Source organism: Crotalus tigris, unplaced genomic scaffold (assembly GCF_016545835.1).
Source record: "Crotalus tigris isolate CLP2741 ecotype Arizona unplaced genomic scaffold, ASM1654583v1 scf7180000018485.2372832, whole genome shotgun sequence".
Lineage (NCBI taxonomy): Eukaryota > Metazoa > Chordata > Lepidosauria > Squamata > Viperidae > Crotalus > Crotalus tigris.
The window spans coordinates 2,023,367-2,048,737 of record NW_024097033.1 but is presented as its reverse complement, the minus strand read 5'-3'; the positions used below and the strand labels follow the sequence as shown (position 1 = coordinate 2,048,737).

The 25,371-nt window shown below is 38.3% G+C and overlaps 1 protein-coding gene across 3 annotated transcripts in view; it reads left to right on the top strand.

The window, feature by feature from the left end:
• The first annotated feature begins 8,440 nt into the window (after nucleotides 1–8,440).
• Nucleotides 8,441–25,371, top strand: part of LANCL1 (LanC like 1) — a 30,906-nt gene continuing 13,975 nt past the window's right edge. Inside the window, exons 1-4 of one of the 3 annotated variants that reach the window (XM_039352967.1) lie at nucleotides 8,441–8,560; nucleotides 8,984–9,077; nucleotides 13,378–13,495; nucleotides 23,255–23,462. In XM_039352967.1, coding sequence (XP_039208901.1) covers nucleotides 8,997–9,077; nucleotides 13,378–13,495; nucleotides 23,255–23,462 — 407 coding nt within the window. In that variant the 5' untranslated portion in view covers nucleotides 8,441–8,560; nucleotides 8,984–8,996. Of the gene's footprint in view, nucleotides 8,561–8,659; nucleotides 8,823–8,865; nucleotides 8,885–8,983; nucleotides 9,078–13,377; nucleotides 13,496–23,254; nucleotides 23,463–25,371 lie in introns of those variants that run through there. The other 2 variants (XM_039352966.1, XM_039352968.1) reach the window with 2 other exon arrangements.

Genomic DNA, 25,371 nt, shown 5'->3' with positions numbered 1-25,371 from the left:
CCCCTTGAATTCCCAGAGAAGGGGCACAAGGTATTTTAAACCATATGTTCTCAGAACTTTGTACATTTTGAAAATAAATAAGCAGTGTTTCAGAGTTGGACAAGCACACTACCTTTCTGTTAGTTTTCATGAACCATAATAAATGTCACTGTTTCATTTATTCATTACAGTTAATGCAATGTTTGCTTAGCATTAAATCTGCATGAATGAGTGCATGAAATCATCATGTATGGAGCTTCACTTGACGGTGATCTTTACTTTGTTGGGACAATTAAAGAAAATGCCTACTTTCTCTGGTATATTTATCTGTGTGTATTGGAGTAGTAGCTTGCTTATGTTGGCATTTATGAGTCTAGGAACAAAGGTAACATTACCCCACATTATATCCACCCAGCTCACCAAGATGGGAAGTCAGGATATGTTATGGGTCTCATTGATTAAAGATGTGCATCTGGTAAGTTCACAAAAAAGAGCCTTCTTGGTGGTGACCCCTTCCCCATAGAACATCATTCTCTCCAAGATACAGTTGGCCCATCTTGTTGCTTTTCTAAAATGCCCTGAAGATATGGTTTTGTCAGTATGCCTGAGAACCACAAATGGAGATGGAGCTGATCAAGTGATTGATTGTGCTGCTGCTGCCACAGGAGTGGGGGTGAGCTGAGGTTTTTATGTTAGGAATTTTTAATGTTGTAAGCCACCTGGACTCATCTATATATGAGTTGGGAGGTCATATAAATTTGTTAAATAAATAAACATTGATTAATTTCTTAATCAAATGACTATAAAACATAATAGTGTAAGTTCATACTAAGTGCCTGCCTTTTCTCCAGATGTTTGCTCAAACCACTACTGGATCTTTTTTCCAAAAACAGTAAACCCTATGATGGTCTGCCACATGTCAGATCAAAATCACTAAGTCCTAGCTTGAGAGTTGGCTGAACATCACCCGAGTGTAGCTAATCGTGCCTCCTAAGAAAATTATGCACTGTGAGAGATGGATGGCTATGAAATAGCAGTTATTGCATGATTTGTGGGTACATCTGCACACGACACATCTCTATGAAGCCCAATATTGTGGGATGACAGCAGATTGAGAGTTGACTATTTCACCTCCATATTTACAATAGCCTTCTGGACTCTGTAGAAATAAAACAGTGGCTCGATTATCATTCTACACAGTACAGGTCTTCCGTAATTTACAACCATTCGTATAGTGACCATTCAAAGTTACAACGGCACTGAAAAAAGTGACTTATGATTGTTTTTCACACTTATGACTGCTGCAGCATCCCACACGGTCAAGTCATCAAAATTCAGATGCTTGGCAACTGGCACGTATTTATGACACTTGCAATCTCCTGGGATCACGTGATCACCTTTTGCCATCTTCTGACAATCAAAGTCAATGGGGAAGCCCGATTCACTTTACAGCTGTGTTGCTAACTTAACAACTGCAGTGATTCACTTAACAACTGTGGCAAGAAAGGTCGTAAAATGGGGCAAAGCTCACTTAATAACTGTCTTGCTTAGCAACAGAAAATTTGGGCTCAGTTGTGGTTGTAAGTCAAGGACTAACTATGTTTCTCAAGTACTTTGGCCACCTAATGAGAAGGAAGGACTCACTGGAGATGAGCCTAATGCTGGGAAAGATTGAAGGCAACAGAAGAAGGGGACGACAGAGAATGAGGTGGCTGGATGGAGTCACTGAAGCAGTAGGCGTGAGCTTAAAGGACTCCAGAAGATGGTAGAGGATAGGAAGGCCTGGAGGAACGTTGTCCATGGGGTTGCGATGGGTCGACACGACTTCGCAACTAACAACAACAACCTATGTTTCCTTTCCCATGTTCTGATGGAGAAAAAAAGGGCAACATTTTGTTTGCTTTCTTTTCTTGCCCCAGATAAGCCTGACAACAAGCTGCAGCTGTGGTTCACAATAAAATAAATCCATGCAGTCTGTTGGTTTAACTTATACATAAATACAGGATAGGCAGAGATGTGCCTTAGGCAATAGACAACTGTTTAAATGGGACAACATATAATATGCTGTTTACTGGGAAGGGGGGCAAATTTTGATTGACTGGTAAAATGTTCTCTTGGGGGGGAAATGTAACAAATCTACTAACTCAGCTGAAATGTTTGCTGCAATTTTTTAGCAAATTTATCTGTGTCCTCCCACTGAGGAATTGTAACTTAGTAGATAAAGCAACCTTGCATGTTAGGAAATTCATGTGATTCTCATGTGCTCCTTCCAAATACAGGGTTATTACTACCAGATCATTTCAGACATAGACCTACACTGCCCTCCACTGACAAAACTTCGAAGGGCTGCTTGTAGGAAAGGAGTGAAATTATCTCCTTGGCTCCTGTGGAAAAAGAATGGACCTCATCAGTATATGACTGTGCTCACACAGCCCTGTAAGTCAGAATCAAGCTATAGCAAGCTCACCAGGCCAAGCTAAAACAAGAATTAAGATTAAGGGGAATAAAATAGGGACCCATTCAAATCCTTAGTTCTATGTTTTACATCAGGCATGTCCAACATGTGGCCCTGGAAAGCTAGTAATGTGGCCCCACAGGATCATAAACTTTTATATCATTATGTGATTAACTATATTACATGTTTTATAAGCAATCCAAGACAATCCTTTTCACTCAGTGTGACCCACAAAAGCCAAAAATTGGATACCCATATGCCCTACATCAGGAGTCTTCAAACTTGGCCCTTTTATGACTTGTGGACTTCAACTCCCACTGGCTGAGGAATTCTGGGAGTTGAAGTCCACAAGTCATTAAAGGGCCAAGTTTGAAGACCGCTGCCTTACATGGTATCTCCCATTCCAACTGTGAGTCCTCCAAATTAAATAAACATATATAACATTTTATAAACAGCTCAACTGTCTTGAGAACATCAAATATTATGAGACAGTTGCTCTTATCATTGATTTCAAGAAAGAACGAAAAAAATCTTGCTGGATTTTCAGCCAGAATGCCAATGTCTTAAAAGATTTGGCTACATTACAAGATTTCAGCCACTTTCATAAGCAGTGTTTGGGCACAGTGTGAGCAATCACATGGTGGTATCTAGCACCTGAAAAAGATAGCCAGCCTCTGGATTAGTATATGTAGAACCAAAGAATAAAAAAGTACAGAAACTAGTTGCAGTGAACCAAAAGTTAAAGTCCTATAAATCCCAGGCTAGTGGAGCTGAGCTTTCCATGAAACCCAACAGTATTGATTTATCACATTGTAGAAGAAATGTCTGCAGAAATTGCCACCTGAACTGTAAAAGGCAGCTAGAGAACAAAGAGTGGAGAGATGGCAGCATTTTTGTTACATTTAAATATCCTTTTTTGTCCTGTCCTAAACTTCACAGAAGTTCTTCCTTTTCTTTGTATGGGTGGGATAGAACTGGCTGATGCACAGAACCTAAAGGCATCCCATTATGCTTTAATATTACAAGGTCAGCAGGTTAGAGGATAATCACAGATGATCAACATATTGCCTCTGAATGCCTTAGGAGATGAAAGTCATGGTGGTGTAGGAGTGTTGCTAATTTTCTGTTTTAAGATGTTAAAATACTTCTGTGGTTTTTCATCTTTTTTCTTACACTGTATGTGTGTAGTTATTTGATAAAAATAAATAATAGCCAGTTTAAAACCAAATCAAACCTGGTTATCTTTATTTTGCATACTTATTTTATTTATTTATAAATCATATTTATATAGCTGCCCATCTCACAATCAGGCTATTCTGTTTGGGTGGCATATTATTTCTTACTAATTCAATAGAAATAAACTCTTTTTAATCTCTGATATCTTTAGAGCTGATTTTACATGCTGCAGAAACCCATTAAGGTTAGATTCATACAGCAAATCAAATCACACACCAATCAAATTATCCAGTGTATAATTTAGTCAATCTAAATATTTTATGATATTAAAAACTTATAAGTGAGCATTGATACCATTTTTGCAAACTTTGAATGGTTGAGAGAATGAGGGATTTTAATACTATAATTAATTACAAGAATTGCACTAAGCCAATGTGCATCATTTCTAGCCAGTGTAAAGCATGTATATTTTAGTACAAATTATCCAAGGAAAAACCTGGAGTTCACTGATATGGCCTTGGGAGATACAGATTTAGGAGACAGAAAGCTTGTCACTCAAAGAAATAAGAAAAGGCAAAATGTCCATAGGTTTTTCTTTTCCTGAAACTACAATGTTATAGCAAAGAGCTAACAATTTAACAGGAAGGGTATCAAAATATGGAATTCTCCCTATCATGATATCAAATCCAGCCTTCTCATTCTCAGTTTACTGAGAATTTTATTAATTTTGCAAGGTATGCTGGTAACAGCCCAAATAATAGACTGAGCTGAGTTGCCAGCTGTTAAGATTGCATTTTTAAATAAGAAATAATGCATGCTGAAAGTGGGTGCGTTTCAACTGACACCTCAAGGAAGTTCATTTGGGAAGCTCACTAATACCTCTGCTTCAAAGAACCCATAACTACCTAATTGCTTTTTTTTTTCAACTGGCCTAGACATTTAAGCTAAATAATGCTTTTAAAACTGAGCTTCCAAAAGCTGTTTTAGAGGGGAAATTTTGGGGGCATTCCATTCATGCAAAGACTTTGTTCTTGCAGTGAAACATTTGCCCATTAGCCCCAAAACATTAGTTTTTCCAAATTATTGCCCTTATTAAAAAAGTGGCCAAGTGCAATTAATAACTCCCCATCCAAATATCCCAGCCACCCAGATATCTTTTATTTACCGTCATTACTGTCTGATCAATATTCAATGTTATTTTATTTCTATGTATTTAGCTAAGTTTTACTTTGTGTTTGTACCATCATATTTTGACCATTTTTGTTTTATAATTAAATTTTAGTATGATTTTTATTCATATCAGAACTTCTTTTCTTTGTATGTTTGGTCAATGATCGTAATAAAATCTATTACTAATGCTGCGATAATTCAGATTAATTATCCCTTAATCAATTGTGTACAGAATATCATAATTCTTTGCACTTTCAGTATCTTTTTATATTTTATATTAGAACAATCTTTATAATATACATTGTTCAATAAGACAAATCCACTAATGAAAATCAGGGAAGAAGGAAAAAAAGAATAAAATAAGTTATGATTTGTTTCAACTATCCTTTTTTTAACAAGCTATAAACAAAGGTTTACAAACTGCAGCAACTAGATTCAGAAGCATACAGAACAAAAACCTAACAAATCATTTCATGACTTAATATGACAATATAAAGCCAATTGTCAAGGAGAACAACCAGATCTGGGTTATCTGATTGGATAACCAAAATATAGCAGTGAAGTCTGCTGAATCTCTTTGCTGCCATCTAGGGGTTATATGATCTGGATGTCTGCAGCTCTGATCCGGTAGCTTTATCAAATACATGTAGGTTTGTGAGAACAAAACTACACACTTTGTGGAAACATCAAATCTGAGTTTATTTATAACAGATTGAAACACATCAAAGACAAACTTCAAGGCAGAATCACAACTAACAACTTTTAGGTTAGACTGATTCTGCTAAGGAAAGAGAATCCAGGGAGGTATTCATCTAGTTGACCAAATTGACTGCATCAAAACAAAACTATTAAGCATTGCAAATATCATATTTTTGAGAAATAGTTGGAAGTTATATATAAATATATGACCAAGAGGAGAACTGATGTCTTTTTTTAACCTTTGTGTTGTTTACTTTGAAGGATTCGAGATTTTGGTTCTGATTTTTCATTGCAACTTTAGACTAGCCAATTAAAATGTATTGTCAAGTGTTGGTTGGTTATGATAGAGATTTGGTAGAGAATGTGAATTTAAAATATATTATTTTAAAGTCATTTCACAAATTCCCCACTACCCCTACATTATATTTTTCCCCTTGATATTTTGTTTAAACATCCGTATACTTCTTTCCTTATATACCCATAACAAGTTGGCATTAAGAGTAGTAAATACACCCACACTACCAAACTTGGCGTGTCCCTGTGGTTTATATAAGAAATCATATTTTATCTTCTCCTTTGCGTTGCTTGTTATGAGGAAGGAAAAATGTGCTCTGGTTATTTTCAAAATACATTTCCAAAATATATTTTTCACTGATTTCATTCTATCCATTAATCTTTGGAATGAGCTGCCACAGTGTGATAATAGCCAATGATATCAAAGAGCTAGAAAAAATATAACAATTTTTGGTACTAGGGCTAGTGCATCAGCCTTTTACTTATGATTTATTTGATAAATGATCAGAACAACAAAACAAAATTGTACAACAATAATATAACACAATAAATTCATAGATTACAGCAACGATCCTGTAACCCATTAAATCAGGGATTTATCTGTAGTTAAACTCATATTTGAGTCTGTCAAAAGTACTCCAACCTTGTAATGTGTTGCAGTCCTCTTTGGATGAGCATATGGATAGATATGTGTTTGTATCTAAAACTATAGGCCAGTATGAGAATGGGTTTTTTTCTGAAAAATGTGGTATGCACACAGACTTCCCAAAAAATATTTTTCTAATTTGGGGAATAGACTTTTCTCATTTTTAATGTGGGGAATCATTATCTCAAAGGCTGACTTAAGCTTACACATAAAGTGAAACAAGATAAGTAAAAACGCCTCTCAAATTCAAATAATATTTGAATTTGATAATACTTACCTAAGAATTTACCTTCAAGTGTGATATATTTGTTTTACAGATTTAAATAAGAGACCATTTCAGGTTATTACAGGAAAAAATGGTTACTTAACATACCTGCATTCTAACATAGGAATAGAATACTATTGATGATAATTTTAGGAAGAAGAGGAAGATGATTAAGGCAGCTTACCTTGGGGGAGGGATTGTCTCCTTCCATTTTATTTTCATAACAACCAGACTTGACTTGCTGTAACTCACACACAATCATGGTTTTAGGGTAGGCATAAAGTTTTTTTTCTTTTTTACGGGGATGGAGTCAGGGTGACTAAATGAAGCTGAGTATTTACTGGAAGTCCATTCAGTCACCTCAACTCCACCCAGAATAAAGGGATCAAGGGTCGTAAAAAAAAAAGTTGCCCACCAAAATATAGAGCCACCTGAATAGAATCAAGATAGAGCATGCCAGAACTAAGGCAGAGCATGCAAGAACTAAGCCAAAGCTCTTTAAGTGGTGATGGCTGACAGCCTGCAATGTGACTGTTCTGCTCCGGAACAGACTCTAACACAGGAGTTCCCAACCAGGGGTGCTCGCACCCCCTGGGGTGCGAGTCGATATTCCAGGGTGCGCAAACAATTTGGTTTTCAAAATTATAGTGTATATGCATAATTTGTTGCTGTTGTTTCAAACTTTTGTAAGGAGTGTGAGAATATATCAGAAGCGTTCTAGGGGTGTGGGGTAATAGAAAAGTTTGGGAACCACTGCTCTAATACATATAGTTTAAGAATGTACTCTCAAGAAATTTCAAGGCAGCCACACCAGAAGCAGTTAGATGGTTTGTTCTTTAGATATTGAATTGACATCCATCCCATTGCAATTCTATTGCTCCATATTATGGTGATTTTATTATGGTTTCATCTTAATTTAATATTTTATCTCCTATATTGTATTGTCCATATATATATATTGTCTATATATATATATATATATATATATATATATATATATATATATATATATGTATATGTATATATATATATAAATTAAATTTGTGTATCAAGTGATTGCATGACCCCTGTAGATTGCACATACTAAATAAAATAAATGAATAATTATGGGGGTAGTGACCCCTGTAGATGCCACATACTAAATAAAATAAATGAATAATTATGGAGGTAGTGTGGCAGTCATTAAGTGCAAGAATGGGTCAGAAAATTCTAAGGCCATCATAACTTTGGTTATACATGGAGGTCCACCTGTAGTCAAACAAAGCAGAGAAATGCAAACTTCTTTTCATGCTTTGGTATTCAGTGATTAAAGGATAAATAAGGAGCATCTAAGGAGCGAGCATAATTATTAAAAATGAACGCCATGAAATGGTCTGAAGTGAAACTGAAGTGAGGCAAAAGGAGAAACTGAATCAAATGCTAATACCGTTTGATTTTGTTCAGCATGTTCAGCAAAATGGACCAATTGCAGTTTTTGTAACAAATCAACGCTTAGTATGATGTGAATCCATAGGTAAGCTATTTAAATCTTTTTTACAGATGATTTCAGCATTTAATGGATTCTCAAATAAATGTCCCCGCGCATCTAAAAAGTAAAAACAAAAAGCGTTTGCAAAAAATTAAAACGCAGTAACGATCAATATTAGCGTTTGTACTTTAATAAACGCCCATAATATGAATTCATGATTAATATTGGTCACTCTGCACGATGCTAGACATCGTAGAAAAAAACCCTGAGCTTCCTATCTCCCAGGAAGTTTGCAGCCTCCGTGACCTGGGAGCGGGGGGTGGGGACGAAGGAGAAGGAGCTGCAGGCTTTCAATCGGAGTCGAAGAAGTCCCCTGAGAGAGAAGTTCTTCCAAATACAATAGGGCGGGTACGGTCCGAGGGACAACCGAGGGGATCCGATGGGGGCGCTGCCCAGGTCTCGCGCCGAGGACCAGGAAGGCCCGTTAACCCAGTCAGTTCGCGAGGCCGTCAGACTGAAAGGGGGCCAGCCCCTTTAAGAAACCGGCAGCGTGGAGTAGAGGCCCGAGGTGCCGATTGGGCGGCGTGGACCGGAAGTCAAAGGAGGGCTCGTGCTGCGGTTCGGGCGCAGGCTCGGGACCGTCCGCCGCCCCTTTTTCTTCTCCTGGCAGGTGGAGGAGCAGCTACTGCTGTTAGGGGGCGGCGGGGAACGGTGTTTGGAAGGGGTGCAGCAGTAGGCTTTTGATTGAGGCCGGAGCAGTCTGTCTCTGGGTGAGGGGTGGGTGGGGGTAGGTGGGTGTTGAGTAAGCGGCTCTTTCTTTTTCCCCGGCAGGCCTGGTGCCACCATGGCTGAGAGGGCTTTTCCGAATCCCTTTGCAGACTATGACAAATCCTTGGCCGCAGGATACTTTGATTCTTCAGGGAGGGTGAGTGCTTGGATTTTGGCTTCTGCTTGCTGCTCCTTTTAAGCGGTTCTTTCCCTGAAAAATACAGTGAATTTTGGTGGCAGCCGCGAGGGAAGAAGAAAGCATTTGGGCTTTTTTCTCTTCATAACGCCTGGCGGCTGTAATCTGGAAAATAAATGTAAATAAGCTGCTATTTTTATTTTTTCAGTCTTGACTTCATAAAGACCTTTTTACACATCGTTTGCCAGATTCCATGTCATTAATCTTACTTTGAATTCAAGGACAAAGTTTGACAAAAATTATATGCGTTTTTTTACAGCACTGGTTCCTGTTCCTGTAATGCCACCTTTGTACAGCATCCTGAAGGTGTTTGTACAGGTGGAAATTCTTAGTTTTTAAGGAAGCTCTGTAAAGACATTGCCCCCCAAAATCAGGCAACATGGGTATGTTTTGGATAAATGAAGATAAATTTTAGTGTCATGTCCTGTAGTGGAGAAATACAGTTCAGTAATATTTAATGACTGGTAGTGGGAATTGGGGGGGAACTATTTTTAAAGGGTGCTCATTGACTTAGCTATATTAATAGGTCATGTCAGTTGTGAGGTAATGACAAAATTAGTTTAATTGTGTTAAATTGATTGGGAGCAGGATAGTGGAATTCTTTTTCTTAAGTGCATCACCTATGATTTTACGAAGAAACAGAAGATTCACTCTCATACATTTGTATGTGGAAAGCATAGAATCAAAACCATGGCATTTCCCCAGTGAATTCTTTCAAACTCCAATTAAGGAAGCCTTCTAAATATTGAGATTGTCTTGATTATGAAACTCAGATTAAAACATGTTTTTGCGGCTGCTGCTCACTGAATACAACTGACATTTTTAGAGAAAGGTGTGGCATGAGACTATCCCTAGGAAAGCCAGGAACTCTGAACTGTAATTACTCTGTCAGTACCCTTAGGCAAAATATTTGGCAACAGCTTTACTTCTTCAGAAGATAATCTACACATTCACAATAAGATTTTTGGCTAGAGCATAAAGTGTCTAATATATTGTGGAGAAATACGTGCTGTGCTATCCACAAATATGAGTGTATAAACCCAGGTGTGTTAAACATAGTGTTTGCCACATCTCTGAAATCATAAAAAATGTCAGGCAATTTAGGTGGAAGAGTATCAAAAGAGAACCAATAAATGCTGAGTGAAACATCTAAGTATGAATTTGGGAAAAGACTCTGGGTATTGTACCAGTTTCTTTCCAAAAAATCACAACATTCAAGAGAATCCTTTTTTGTTGGTTTAGATTGCCCTTTGGCAGCAACTGCTAGGACCTGTTTCAGATGCCTCCTAGAGATGCATCTTTACCCAAGTCTTCCTTTTATGGATATTGGCTATTATACATGGATGTGTATATTTACATTTAAATGGTTCCAGTTGTTTTTTTATTAAGATTTTATATACCTAACACTTTATGAAAAATGTATTCTGCTTCAGGTTAAACATCAGTTACAAGCAGACGTGTCAGTTACATTGCATTTGTTTTTAGCTGTCTATGGATGGTCCTCATTTAGCAACCACAATTGGGCTAGCAATTTAGTTATTAAACAAAGCTAAGTGAAACCACAACTGTGTTTATGATCTTACTTCAGCCTTCCTGTGCTTTATAGACTTATGAGGATTGGCCGGAAAGTTAATTTTTCATCATCATTGTAATTGCAAATGGTCATTAACAATGCACTTGCTAAACTTGCTATCTGTATATTTCAGTCAAAACTTATTTTCAAGTCATTCTAGTTGAGTTTGACTCTATAATACGCATGTATCTGAGCCCTTTTCAGACAACACAGTACAGCATTTATTTTTTTTACTTGTAATAGCTGACAATGCCTAGGTATTGTGAGACTGTACATTCTGGAGGCCATTGAAGGCATAACTGTTACCTACCAATCTTTAGAAATCTTAGCTCGGGTGCCTAAAGAGCATGGGACAAAGCGCTGCACCAATAAACCCATCACAAAGACGTCTAATTGACAACTCTGTACTTTATCTTTGGCAAATCTGTACAGTCTAACTAAAAATATTTTGAAGTATTTCTTTAGGAACAGATTAAAGGACATATCCAGAATGGTCTGAAGAGGTTTCACCAGAACCTATTTTTTTCCTGCTGTCAACATCATTATGACGCTTGTGCATTTTCTGAAAAGCAATTTAAATGTTTCTGTACAGGGGAATTAACACATTTTGTAATAGGATAACCAATTCTTGGAACTTAACAAAATAAAACAGAAAACATAGAGAAAAAAAATGTGTTGACACTTGTTTTAGTCAACTGGAATGTAAAGTGGCCTATCATATTTAGACATAATTGGACTTCTTTCTGTGTTTACATAACACATAACTAGTGTTCTTCTTGTCACAGGTAACTATATTTATTTATATCCTAAATAATGAAAGGGATGTGGTTCAGGAGTTGGGGTGGAGAGTTTCAAGCACTTTATGGTTCCAATGTCAGAAATAAATATATAAATCAGATTGGTTTGGTATACCTCAAGAAGAAATAATGCTTCAAGCAAAGCAAAGAAGGCTTGATTCTCTAGTATGGCCTTTAGAACAGTGGTTCTCAACCTGTGGGTCAGGACCCCATTTGGGGTCGAACGACCATTTCACGGGGGTCGCCAAACAAGGCTGTCCGCCATTTCCCCCCCCCTTTTCTTTGGCCACGCCCCTGGCACCCGGTGGTTGGGGTGGTCACCACAACATGGGGAACTGTATTATGGGGTCACAGCATTAGAAATGTTGAGAACCACTGCTTTAGAATATCAAAAATAATTCCTCCTCAAACTTTTTTAATGAGGCAAAATAATCAGAGGAAGAATAAAATATGGATACCCTAACTATCTAATGCAGGCTTATTTAATCTGTAGGGGCTCTTTTCAACATGAATTGTATTAGTGCAATTTATTATATATCACACATAATCCATAAATGGAGACAGAGCAGCTTAAACAATTGCCCCACAATGAGTATGTAGTGATTTGGTGCCCAGCTGGAAGTGTCAAGTGATATACTGTAGATTTCTGTTCTATCCTCTGGCTATTTAATACATTCATTATTTGGCTGAGGGTTACAAAATATGGTTACCAAATATTCAGACAACATAGGGAGGTAGTAGCAGATACTTTGGAGGACAGTATCAGGGTTCAGGGGAATTTTGACAATGTATAAAAACCAGATGAATGAATTTCAACAAGGATAAATGCAAAGTCCTATATTTGGTTATGGACTTTCAAATGGTGGGAGGGAATTGCTGGGCAGAAGTACTAACAAAAAAGTTCTGGCTGCTTTGATGATCACAAACTATATGAACCAACAATGGGATGCAGCTATAAATAATTGCAATCCTAGGCTGCATCAACATAAATAGAATATCAAAGAGAAATAACCATTTATTTTTGAAATGGTGGGTGACAGAAGCCTTCAGAATTGTACCAGAGTACAGGTCAAGAAATAATGGGTTTACAAGGGGGCAGAATTTGGTCCTTTATGAGGCACAATTCCTTGATTTACTAGAGGTCTTTAAACAGGATGGATCTCCACGTCAGGGATCTCCTATAGTAATGGACTCATGCATAATTTCCCTTTCAACCTTTATGTTATGCATGTATTTCTATATGCTGCCAGTGTTCATCGCAAAGTTTCAAACCTGAAAGGGTTTTTAGGCTTAGAGCCTTGATAATACCGGACTGTGTTAAGAAATGGATATCTCCTTCAAGCTTTTTATGCTTACCCTAGCAAATGCTGGTTAATCTATAGTATCCTGTACAAAAGCTTCCATGCGGTAGAATTGTGGTGAGTCAGCACAGACTGTCAAGTAATATTGTATGATACTATTTCTGTCCTCTTTGTCTAATGGCAATCATCTAGCAGAATCTACTCTTAAAAATTTGAGTAGCCTTCAAGACCCCCTCAGGGGAAAGTACAGCACTCCAATAACCTCAGGGTAATAGGCATGGATAGCCACTGTACAGTATCACCAGGGGAGAGAAATACAGTTTTAAATATTTAAGGTTCAGTTTTTAATTAATAGTTACTTGGAAGAAAGTGTGCCTGAAGACGTAGGATTTGCTATAAAAATGAATTTGGATTCTTTCCCTTTTTAAATTACTGCTTCCAGTCTGGCAGCTGTTTATTTCCTTTTTATTTCTAAAAACGTGGTTCTCTTAAAAGTGTAGAGCCTTTCAAAGGACTTAGTTTGGCACATCTTGATAAGTGACAATCTGTCTGCTGAGACATAACTGCTGTGTTTTTATTAACATCTACAGCTCACTCCTGAATTCACTCAGCATCTGAATAATAAAGTCAAGGAGCTTCTTCAACACATGGAAAGAGGTCTGAAATCTGCTGACCCCAGGGACTGTACTTGTTATACTGGCTGGGCAGGTAGGATGGGAGACCTGCAAAATGTGAATGTTAAATGGCACATTTTAAACTCTGGATATTTAAAGAGTGGCTGGAGGACATATGGTCTTACTATACTGCTGGGATTGAATTTGTCTTGAAGAAGGAAAGACTTGGGGAATCCTCAAATGTTATTTATCAAGGGATGTGTAAGGTATTTGATTTTTTTCAGGATGGATTATCTCCTGAATTTCCAAAGTATTCCCGAATGTGATAGTAATTATTTGGACTGAGAAATAAAAAAAAAAAAAAAAAAAGAATTAGGTTTCCTCCTTTTGCTGTTGTTGCAGCTGATTGATAATGGCTGCCATCCTTTCTACTTTATCAGAGATGTCTCTGTGTTGCTATACTGGAATTCAAATCTAGTTTACTGTTACTTTGCTTTTTGATAAGCCAGTTTCTCACTATTCTTTTGAAATATATTAGGAGTGTGTTTGCACCTATCACACTTAACCATGATTAATGAATAAACTATTGTGGACTTGAGTTTTAGAAAAACTAAACCATATGCTGTACAATCTTGTCACTTGATTCATTTGAGAGCTATGTGAGCTGCAATGATTCACAGTAGGCTTCTGGGTGCAATTCAAGGTGCTGGTCACTTTAAAGCCCCACATGGTGGAGACCAGGGACTGCCTCTCTACAGTGGTTTCTGCCTGCCCCACTAGATCTGGCACAGTGGGTATGCTGCTGGTACTATCAATACAATCATGCCATTTAGCAGGTCCCTGGAAATATGCCTTCATTGTCATGGCACCAGCTCCTTGGACAGCCTCCCCCTGAAATAACACAATCCCTAGGCCTTTCATTACTAGACCATCAAGACCAGGTTGCTCCCCCACACATTGCAAGCAGGAAGCATTTGGGAGCTTCAGCATGGATGTATATGTCTAATGGTTTTATTTTTATTGAGCTCTGAAGCTGTTTTAGTTGATTTTTGTTTTAATGTATACCACTTTGTAACAATATTTGACTCAGATCAATACATTAAGTTCTTTCTCTTTTAGGCTACTGTCCTTTATGTCTTCTTCTCAGACAAAAAACATTCTCAGTTCTCCTGAGTTGGTGGCACAACTTTGGTTTCATTCTATTGGTGGCATGAGCATTTCCTTAGACTGGCATGCTGGCTGGGTAATTCTGTGAGTTGAAGTCCACGTATCTTAAAAGTTGCCAGGATTGAGAAGCACTGCCATAGATATTAAGGAACATAAAGGCCCAATATGTTTGCAACCTTTACTTTCTAGGATATGCTTCATTCAGTGAAACTTCCTTAGGCTTTTAAGCTAATTGTTCAAATTCAGGGAAAACTCTTCTTAAATGATTAACACTTGAATAAAACATTACATTTTAAATAACAGCTTTGGCAAAGTCTTAAACAAATACTAAATTATCAATTCTGTTCTTTTTTCCTTTTTTCTAAAGTACTTGATTAGACTGAGGAACATTTTGCAAACCAAGTGAGCAAAGAGTGATGTTTAAACCACATTCGCCCCTTTGCATAGTTTCAGTCAGGATTGGTCCCACATTCTTACTAGCAGTACAGATTACTGTAGTTGTCTGTTGAGGAGTGGGGATATTCTGAGAAACTTTATATTATAGAAAATGCTAAAGTGTTATTTTGGATTCTCACACTCATATGTGCCCATGTATATTCCTTGAAACAATATTCTGCATTCATATTGTAGTGCTAATAAAACATGAATTTTGATGATTGCTTGTTTAAAGAAATCATAGCCAATACCTCTATAAATTTCCACTGTAAATAAGCCCATATAGAGACAGCGGGAGGAAGCATTTGCAAGAACATTTATTGAAAATCAAGTTTCTAAAAATGTCTGCTCAGATCATGAGGAGGGGGCACATTCTCTTGTTAATCAGTCACACTTTTAACCAGTTCAAATGGCTAATCAATAAATCATAATGTTTAGTTTAAAGTGGATTAAAGTTATTTGTTATGCAAATAACAAAAATCTACATTTAAACAAGTTAAGTGGGGGGGGGTTAAGGAGAATTTGTGTTTTTTGAATACAGCTGGTGAAATGGAGGAATTTATTACAGTATTTGTTTTGACATACAAAATCTAGCATACAAACATGTCATATACACAACACATGTTTTATGTCATATACATGACACGTCATATACATGACATGCAAAATCTTAAATGATTTATGTTAAATTTATGTTAAGGATAGAATTGTCTCATAGAACAGAATAACAGGATTGGAAGGCACCTTGGAGGTCTTCTAGTCCAGCCCCTTCTCAAATAGGAGATCTGTGTAATTCAGGACAAATTCAATCTTCTTTTGAAAACCTCCAGTGATGAAGCACCCACAACTTCTGGAGGCAAATGGTTCCACTGATTTGTTCTCATTGTAAGGAAATTTCTCTATATTTCTAGGTTTGATCTCTCTTTAATCTTACACCTCCCATCTTCCTTGTCCTGTCTTCAGGTGCTTTGGAGAATAGGTTGACTCCCTCTTCCCTGTGACAGCCCATCAAATATTAGAAGACTAGTTCACACCTATTTTGACTTGTATTCCTACTTTGTCTCCCACAGTACTGCTTTTGATAGGTTGGATTATTTTTTTCTTTTGCATAACGACAGATGCAAAGAATTAATTAAGCAGTTCCACTTTCCCTGCCATCTATCACCTCCTTCCCATCTTCTCCCATAAGTGGACCAATTGTTTCCTTGACTATTTTGTTTTTTATATGTTGAAAGAACCCTTTATTATTATTTTTGACATTTGTTGCTAGTCTTGGTTCATTCTAAGTTTCCTGACTCCATCCTTGCAGATTCAAGCTGTTTGCTGGTATTCGGTTTTAGTTTTGTGTTCCTCTTTCTATTTTTTATACTTGTCCCTTTTGTCTCTCAGTTAATTAGAGGGTTCTTTATGAAGCCATGCTGGTTTTGTCTACAGTCTCTAATTTTTTATTCTCGGTGGTATTGTAGTAGATGGGGCTTTTAGAATCTAATTTTAGAATCTCAGTACTTCTGTTTCATTTATTTATTTATTTATATTTTATAATTCTTAACCACCTATCTCTCGAAGAGGGTCTCTCGGTGGTGTACAATTGAATCAAATTAAACATTAAAATCAAAATAATGTGTTCTTCCCCGCCCCTGCCCGCTCCCCGCAAGGCTACACAGGCAAGTTTTGATCCCTTTGTGGAAGGCCAAGATATTGGGGGCTTTCTTCACCTCTGACAGCAAGATGTTACACAATGCAGGGACAGCAGCCAAAAAGGCCTTCCTAGATTCCACCAGTCAAATCTATTTTCTGCTTACAGATTTTTCTTTGCAAACCTGGCCATTTCCAATGAAATGAAATGTGTTTTTACCATAGGATGTATTTTCCTTCATTTTTTTATACCCAATGCCTTCCAAGATTTTGAATTTACTAAGATATTCAGTATGATTTCAGATTATAAGAAATGAATTGGATCAAAGTGTTCTTTCTTAACTGCCTCTGTAAGAAAGGCTTGTTGAATATTTTTTCCCTGGCAACCTGAAAACAATTGACACGTATATGACTGCTAATAAATAATTCTGGGAGAGACCTTCCCCAGCCCTTCCAATCATACTTTATCTGTTGTAGAGGTTGATGCCATTTAGACATATGCTGGGACTGAGGTTTAATAGCAAATTTAACTCCACATTTCCTCCCATGTTACTGTCACCAAGCAGTAGGCATCTATTTAAACTTCATTAAAACTGCCAAAATTGCATAGAACTACCTTTTGAAAAGAAGCCATGGTATTTTCCATTAACTTCAAAGATTCCCTGAAGGGCAAAGTATTTCTCACTCATCTAACGATGTCCTCAGTCCCCTTGCATACTGCACATTAAAAAGGTGCTGTTTCTTCCTCATCACAGGTTGTGTGGGCAACCTGCAGACTTTCATTTTGTAGCCCTTGGAATATCCTCTGATTATGATTGCTGAAAATGATCAGCATGTTTCCTTCCATTCTGAGATTGAGGACTGTTGAGAATTGTAGTGTATCAAACCGTATCATGTGGATTTTTTTAAAGTAAGAAACTCCCCAAAAGTTATTCCCAAATCTTGGCCTGCCCAGAGATGATATCACATTACCTATTTTGTAGCCCTCCTCTGTTGCCTACCCCGCCTTAAAATCCTGTGCGTGGCTCTTATCTTTGAAAGTTCTACCCCTACGCTAGAGGAGTTAGAGCAGGAGTCCCCAACCCCCAGTTCGTGGACCCGCACCAGGCTATGGCATGCCAGAAACTGGTCTGTGCAAACAAGCAAAGCCCCATCGGCGGGTTGCAGACAGTACATGAAACCATGTCCCTTCTGGTCTGTGGAAAAACCTCTCTCCACGGAACTGGTCCCTGGTGCCCAAAAGAGGGGCCTCTGGGTTAGAGGAGTTGCAGTGTCAGCAGTATAAGGCTTTGCTTATTTTCTGTAAAACAGTTTTGTTAAATGAACAGTTTTATAGTATCAATAAAAGCGTAAAGACATGTCATGCTAGAATTCTATAAATGGATAGAACTCTGTGCCAACAAACAGGAAAGGCTGGAACATGATCTGTGCAGATCAGCCTGGTTTTACCTTGATACAATAATAACGGGTTTAGGACCTTTAGGCATGGACCCTTGGCCACTCCTCCTTTGCCTCCCACCTCAGCCCATTTACAGCCAGCTTTCCATCTCCCCTGGTTCTCCCCCAGCCATTCTCCCTGGCCAATGGGCCCCTGGCCCTCCACCCTTAGCCTCGACACCCTTTGTCCTGGGCCTTTGACTGCATGGGACAAATAGCCACCAGCCAATCGGGTGGCAGGCAGAAGCCATGGTGCTGCCGAGGCAGCATGCGATGGACAATCGCAAGGGCTGTGGGGGGACAGTGTGCAATGCAATTTTTTTTTTAAAAAAAAGTGTTGTGGCTGCTCCGCAAGTTTTGGGGGCCTTGCAGCTCTGTCACCAGGAGTAGCAACCGCTGGGGCCACTGAGGAGGGCAGACAGGCGAGGGTATGTTGGGACCAGGAAGGGACGGAGGGGCACCTCAAGGGACCTTCACAAAGACAGCTTGGCTCGCAACTCAAACAAAGTAGGAGGAGGAGTAAGGAGGAGCATTGAGGAGGGAGGCACAGCAGGGCCAGTGCGGCATCTGCGATTGTAGGAGGTGTGGGGGGTCCACAGGCAAACGACAGGGCTGGCGTGGCGTTTGTAATTACAGGGGGATGGGTGTGTGCAAGTAAAGCCATAGCTTCTGAGGGGGATGGCGGCAGGCAACCACCCATTTGATGTCACGCTGGCACGGGGTGGGGTGGGCACCAGGCAAATGGCCAGCCTGAAACTGCCCCCCCTTCAATCGCCACTCTGGCCCTGCCATTCCTCTGCGCACCCCCCCTCCACCTCTCTGCAATCACAGACGGTGTCCTGGCCCTACTGTTCGCCTGCACTCCCCCCGACCCTCTGCTGTTTGCCTGCTGAGCCTCCCCACAATGCCAGAATCCGCACTAGCCTTGCTCCTCCTCCATTCTTTTGTTTTTGTTTGTGTTGTGAGTCAAGCTGTCTTTCTGAAGCACCCTTGAGGCACCCCTCTGTCCCTTCCTGGTCCCCCAACACATCTTCGCCTGTCTGCTCTTCCCAGTGGCCTCGGTGGCTGCTACCTCTGCCACCACTCCCCCTTCTTCCAGTCTTGGTGACAGAGCTGCAAGGTCCCAAAACTTTTGGAACAGCTGCAGCACTCTTTAAAAAAATCTTGCAACATACATTGCCCCCCCTACAGCCCCTGTGATCACCCATTGCACGCTGCCCCGATTGGCTGGTGTCTATTTGTCCCTTGCAGCTAAAGACCCAAGACAAAGGATGCCTCAGCGAATGGGCCAGGAAGAATGATGTAAGGCAGAGGGCCAGGGGCCTATTGGCCACGGAGAATGACTGGGGGAGGAGCAGCGGAGAAGGAAAGCTGGCTGTAAATGGGCTGAGGTGGGAGGCGAAAGAGTCTGTGCCTAAAGGTCCCATTCCAGTAATTGTGTTAACTTCGCTCTTTCCCCGTGTCTCTGCCACTATGCCAGCAAGCATCATTTTGTTAGTTCCAAAATTTTATAAAAAGGACTTCTAAAAAAAAATCAGATTTTTAAAAATTATCCTTTTAGAAGCATATATTCGCTCTGCAAATTGTATCTGTTTTTTTAATTACAAAGTTTGAATGTTATCTGTTAGGGAAATGAAACCAGTAAGATGTCAGAAACTTAAGTTCAGATTACAGTTTGTGTAAGGACCCACCCCACTTTGCATCTTAAGAAGACAGAACTCTTGGAATAATTCTTCCAACAGGAATCCTTTATTAAGAGAAAATGGTTGCAGGCGTGCTAGACAGGACTTGGGGTTCAAGCTCTCCCATTCAAGGTTTTAAGGGGTTCCCCAGTAGTCCCACCCAATCAACCCCCCTTCCAGTGATTCTTTCTTCCGTCTGGATGGAGACTTCAGATAACTACATGAAAGGCAAATACCCTTCTTTGGTATGCTAACACTTTGGTTACAATAAACAACATTCAGCTCTTTGAAGTGTACTGAAGGAAGTGAGGGCCATAAAGCCCCTTTGTTCTCCCCCTTCTCTCCCTCTTATGGCAGAATCCAGAGAAGGCAGAATTGGGGTTTTCTATATTTGATGATTAAAGATGAAATATAATTGGATTCTGACAGTTTGGTTCAGTTGCAGTTATCTTTTTTCTAAATTGAGCCCTGAACAAAATTGTGATTAGTTTCTGTCTCTACTTTATATCTAAAAAACAGCAAATTAAATGTATGCTTTGGGGTAGAAATCTAAATATTTAGATATAAACTGGTTTCTTCTATATTGCCAACTCCAAAAACTGTAGAAGGCCATTCCTATTTGCATCTTCAGTGGTTTTTAGTGGATATTTCTATTAGTTCCTCTTTGCAAAATATATACTGTAGTGTAAATTATATTTTGTATATACTGCTAGTGCTTTCTTCATTTGGTTTAAGCTCTCTGTAAACAAATGCACAAGAAAGGGATTTTTGGTTCTTTTGTAAACCAATTATGGTGGGGGAGCAGCGCAAACTGCTACATTGTACTACTGTATACCAGTTCAGGAGAAATTAGCCACTTAAGAAAAAAAAGAAAACTTTTATAGATAAGATTGGAGGGACTATTAAAGAAATACATAGTGTCATATCAGTACCATCAGAGGTAATTACAATAATGAGTGTAAGATTTGACCATAACCATAGTGGTTTAACTGTCACGAAACATTGAGTACATTCTGCAGAATCATAAACATGTCAGCCATTCTTTAAAAATTAAAAGATGTAAATTCTTAATGATTCTAAAAGAAAAGGTTTTTACTTTCAGACTCAGAAAAAGGCAAAAATCTGGATAATGCTAGGTTTTAAGTATTGGAGTATTAATTATTCTCACAGGCCTGTATAATATATTTTCCTTACCTAGTTTTCTCTGTGAACCCATTTTTTATTTCATCTGCAAACTTCAACCAAAAGTTACATTTAACCCTAAAGTCTGCAACTCTCTATCATACAAATTGAAATGTGGAAATATTGCTTATTCCATGCTACTGTTAAAATTTTGATACTGTGCTATGACTTAATTAGCTCATAGAAATATGGTGATATCCAGAATAAGGCATTTTCTTCTTAAAAATAGTTTCAGGTGAGACTTACGATAAAATACCTTTTTACGGTCTTCATTGATAGTACTATCACAGAAACTGTCTAGCAAGTGGACAAGGTTATTAACTTCAGCAGGAAATGGAGATTTGTCCTTAATATACATGCATAATTGAATTGGCTGTGGTATGACGCTTGGGAGATTACCTATGCAGAATGAGAAAATGATCTAAATTTAAAAAATCCGATGAGCAGGAGAAAGTAATTTTGGAAGCTGCTCTTCTTTCCCTTTATTTATTTATTTTTAATATAAGCTTAAGTACAGAGGTCTGCATCCTCTTAGCAATGGTTAATGAGTTTGAAAGTACACTATAAATTGAAAAAATGAAAAATCTGAAATTAACTGTGTCACTCTTTCCTTCAGTACTTATTTCTGAAGATGCCTCTACAATGCATACTATTTCCTTGAAGACTTCAGACTTAATGTTTCTATTTGTATTTAATACATTTACTAACTTTTCCTCTTTACTGGAAATAATCCACATTTTCTGATGTCCTGTTTTCAGTAGATCATTGTTCCTTTTTTGACCTTGGCATTTTATGACTTGCTAGGTTTATAATTCCTATTTCCTGCTGATCATTCTTGATTCTGTTAGTGTTTTTCCGATAAAGGATTATCTGGCTACACTGAAAGGTCATTATTCCAAAGCCTCCAAGTCTTTGTCAGTATTTGAATATAAACCTAGATCTATTTTGGCCTCTAAAAATTAGTTGACATAACTAAATCATGATATTGGAAATGGTAAAATCATAAAACAAAGGCATCACCTTTTGGCATAACTTGTGTTATGCATCAAATATTCAAGCTCTCAATGAGAAATGCTGAATAATGATTTTTTGCTGTTATTGTTAAACTTGGGTGTGGATTTCTTTTTTAAAAAAAGAAGCAGCTCCTTATTTCTGTGTGAAGTCCTTCTATTGACTTTTTCCCAGTGGATCATGGTCACATTCTTCTTTTTTTTCTTTGTCTTACATAATTTAGGGTTTGGTTGTTTTCTGTTTTGTTTTTGCATTATACTATTTCACATTGGCCACACTGATCTTATATATCCCTAGATCTTATATATCCTCCTGGCTGAGGAATTCTGGGAGTTGAAGTCCACAAGTCATAAAAGAGCCAAGGTTGCCTACTCCTGACCTAGGTCATTCTATGATGAATGGACTTAGAAATGTGATATGATCAAAGTCGTCCAGGGTATTAAAGATTAAAACTTTAGGTTTAAAAATTAAATCTATTAATGGCATTAGCATCTGAGATGAAAATGCATCAAGTACAAGTTTCTGTCAATAAGATCTTCACAAGAGTGTTATGTACATAGTAACCCTGATTGTCAGGATTGTTGTCCATCTCTAAGAGTATTAACCCAAAATTATCTAGAAAGTATCTTTAAATATATGACAATGGATATTTATGGTTAGACTGCAGATAGTACATTTAATGTAACTTTAACGTATTTCCCTATTTTTGGAAATATTTTATGGTTTGGGATTATCATAAAAATACTAGCACTGTAATTTCATGATTTTCTGTTTTGTATTACTGCACAATTGAAAAGGCTTTGTCTTAATAGACAGTATAATTTTATAGTAATCTTTGGCTTATGACTGCTGTTTAATGATTTTCCAGAGTTACAATGGCATTAAAAAGGGTGCTTTTTTATGCCATCATAAACTGTACCCTTCCCCTCCTGCACAGTCACATAATTACACTTTGGGCACTTGGTAACTGGCTCATTTACAACGATTGCAGCATCATATAATCACATGATTAAGTTGGCTGTTTTTTTGCTGTTTTTTGTTTCTTTTGCTGTTTTTTGGTAAAAAGTGAATTCAGGAGAATGGATTTAGACTTAGGACCATGTGATTTGTTTAACACATGGTTTAATGCTGTAAAAATGGTCATAATATTACATCTGGTCTTGACTTATGACCATCACAACGTATGACCAAAATTCCAGTTCCAGTTGCCATTGTAAGTTAAGGCAATTACAATTAATAAAATGAAATTATTATTAGTTGCTAATGGTTAAATAATAATAGTGCTATTTGTAATATTTTTTCAGGCATTGCTTTGCTATATTTTCATCTATATGAGGTATATGGAGACCCATCCTATCTTCAGATGGCTCAAGAATATATAAAGAAGAGTCTTAGTTGCTTGACAAAGCGATCAATCACTTTTTTATGTGGTGATGCTGGACCTTTGGCCATGGCTGCAGTTGTATATCATAAACTACACAATGACAAGCAGGCAGAAGATTGCATTGCTCGGTAATGTCTCAAAATATTTGAGTAAATGCTCAGTGACACCTTAAACTCTCCATGATATATATTGCCTTACTTATGGGGAGAGAAAGCTGTTTCCACCAGAAGGTTGATCTTTGGAGTGCAACATCTATTATTTCAGACATAATAGGACGATGAATAAAATTGTCATTCTTAACTAAATTATAATATTTAGGAAGGGAAGTACATTCGTTTTTATAATGATTAATTTTGACAGACTAGACTAGATAGAGAAAACATTGGTAAATTGCATAGGTTTTTCTTGAACAATAATCTGAATTTAAAGTTTCATTGCTAATTGTTTTTCATCCAAATTTGTATTTCCTATTTATATTCTGCTAAAATATTCAAGTCTCTATTGTTTAAAGCAATGATATATGAACAGTGATATTTTGACTGAGATACACGATGCAACTTCATTTTATTTGACCTTATATAAAAGACATTGGTATGAAAATGTCTACATACACACTTTATGCATTGTGCCAATCATAAGTAAGATTCGTTTTATGTCTGTAATGAAATCCTGATGCTACTTTAAATTGATTTCAATGTAGAAAGGATATTGTACATTATTTTTATATTTCTTGTACTACAGTTTTCCAGGAAGATTTGAATACTCTCTGTTGTATGTGTGTTTATGTCTATGTATAAAAACTTCCATTCTCACCCTATGGGTTCCTTAATCTTGGGTCTTCTAGCAGGGTTTTGCATAGCATCTTAGCTGTTCCTAGCACTGCACTCTTGTAGACAGCTCTAATGTTCCTGGGATCTACTCTTCCAGCTTTGAAGTCACAGGCCTGACTGTTTCTAGCCTACTGGTGCAGTGGTTAGAATGCAGTATTGCAAGCTACTTCTGCTGAATGCAGGCTGCCTAGCAGTTCAGCAGTTCGAATATCACCAGCTCAAGGTTAACTCAGCCTTCCATCTTTCTGAAGTCGGTAAAATGAGGACCCAGATTATTAAGGGCAATATGCTGACTCTGTAAACCGCTTAGAGAGGGCGGTAAAGCGGTATATAAGTCTAAGTGCTATTGCTAAATGCTATTACTGTTACCATTTTGGCCTTTAATTTCCACATATTCTCTAGTTCCTCCTTCAGGCCCTGTTATTTGTCCAGCTTCTACTCCTTCTTCCTGGTGTTGCTGTCACTTGGGACTGCTACATCTAACATCACCACTGTCTTCTGGTCCTTGTCTACGACCACAGTGTGTGGTTTATTGGCTAGTACCTGCCTATCATTCTGGATCAGTCCCACAGGATCTTAGCCCTCTTATTCTCCATCACCTTCTGTGGAATCTCCTATCTGGACTTTGGAGACTCTAGCCCAGAGGTAGGCAATCTTGGTTTTTTTATGACTCGTGGACTTCAGCTCCCAGAATTCCTGAGCCAGCCATGCTGGCTCAGGAATTCTGGGAGCTGAAGTCCACGAGTCATAAAAGGGCCAAGGTTGCCTACCCCTGCTCTAGCCCATACACTGTGCAAATGTTTGTACACAATGCTAGCATAGTCTTATGTGACTCAGTTCTTGTTATAAACAGAACTGGAGAAAGATACACATTCTCCATCAGAACTGTATTCATATAGACTTCCGGTTTGCCATTGCAGCCGCCACAGCTGTGAGGCGAGCTGTGTCTAACGCATTCGATTTTGTTCCACTGGGGGACCCTGGTTAGGGACGAGGGGGACCCTGTAGGGGCGACGAGCAAGAAGGGGATCCCCGCTTGATTGCGGGAGGGCAGCAGCCCTTCCTCTTGATCCAGGACAGCCCTCCAAACCAGCAGAGGAAAGACCGGCCATAGCAATATGGCTTGTCACTAAGCTGCAGACAGCCAAAGTCAAACTTACCATCAAGCACTTCTAAAGTAACACGGATAAAACTGGGTGAGATCTGA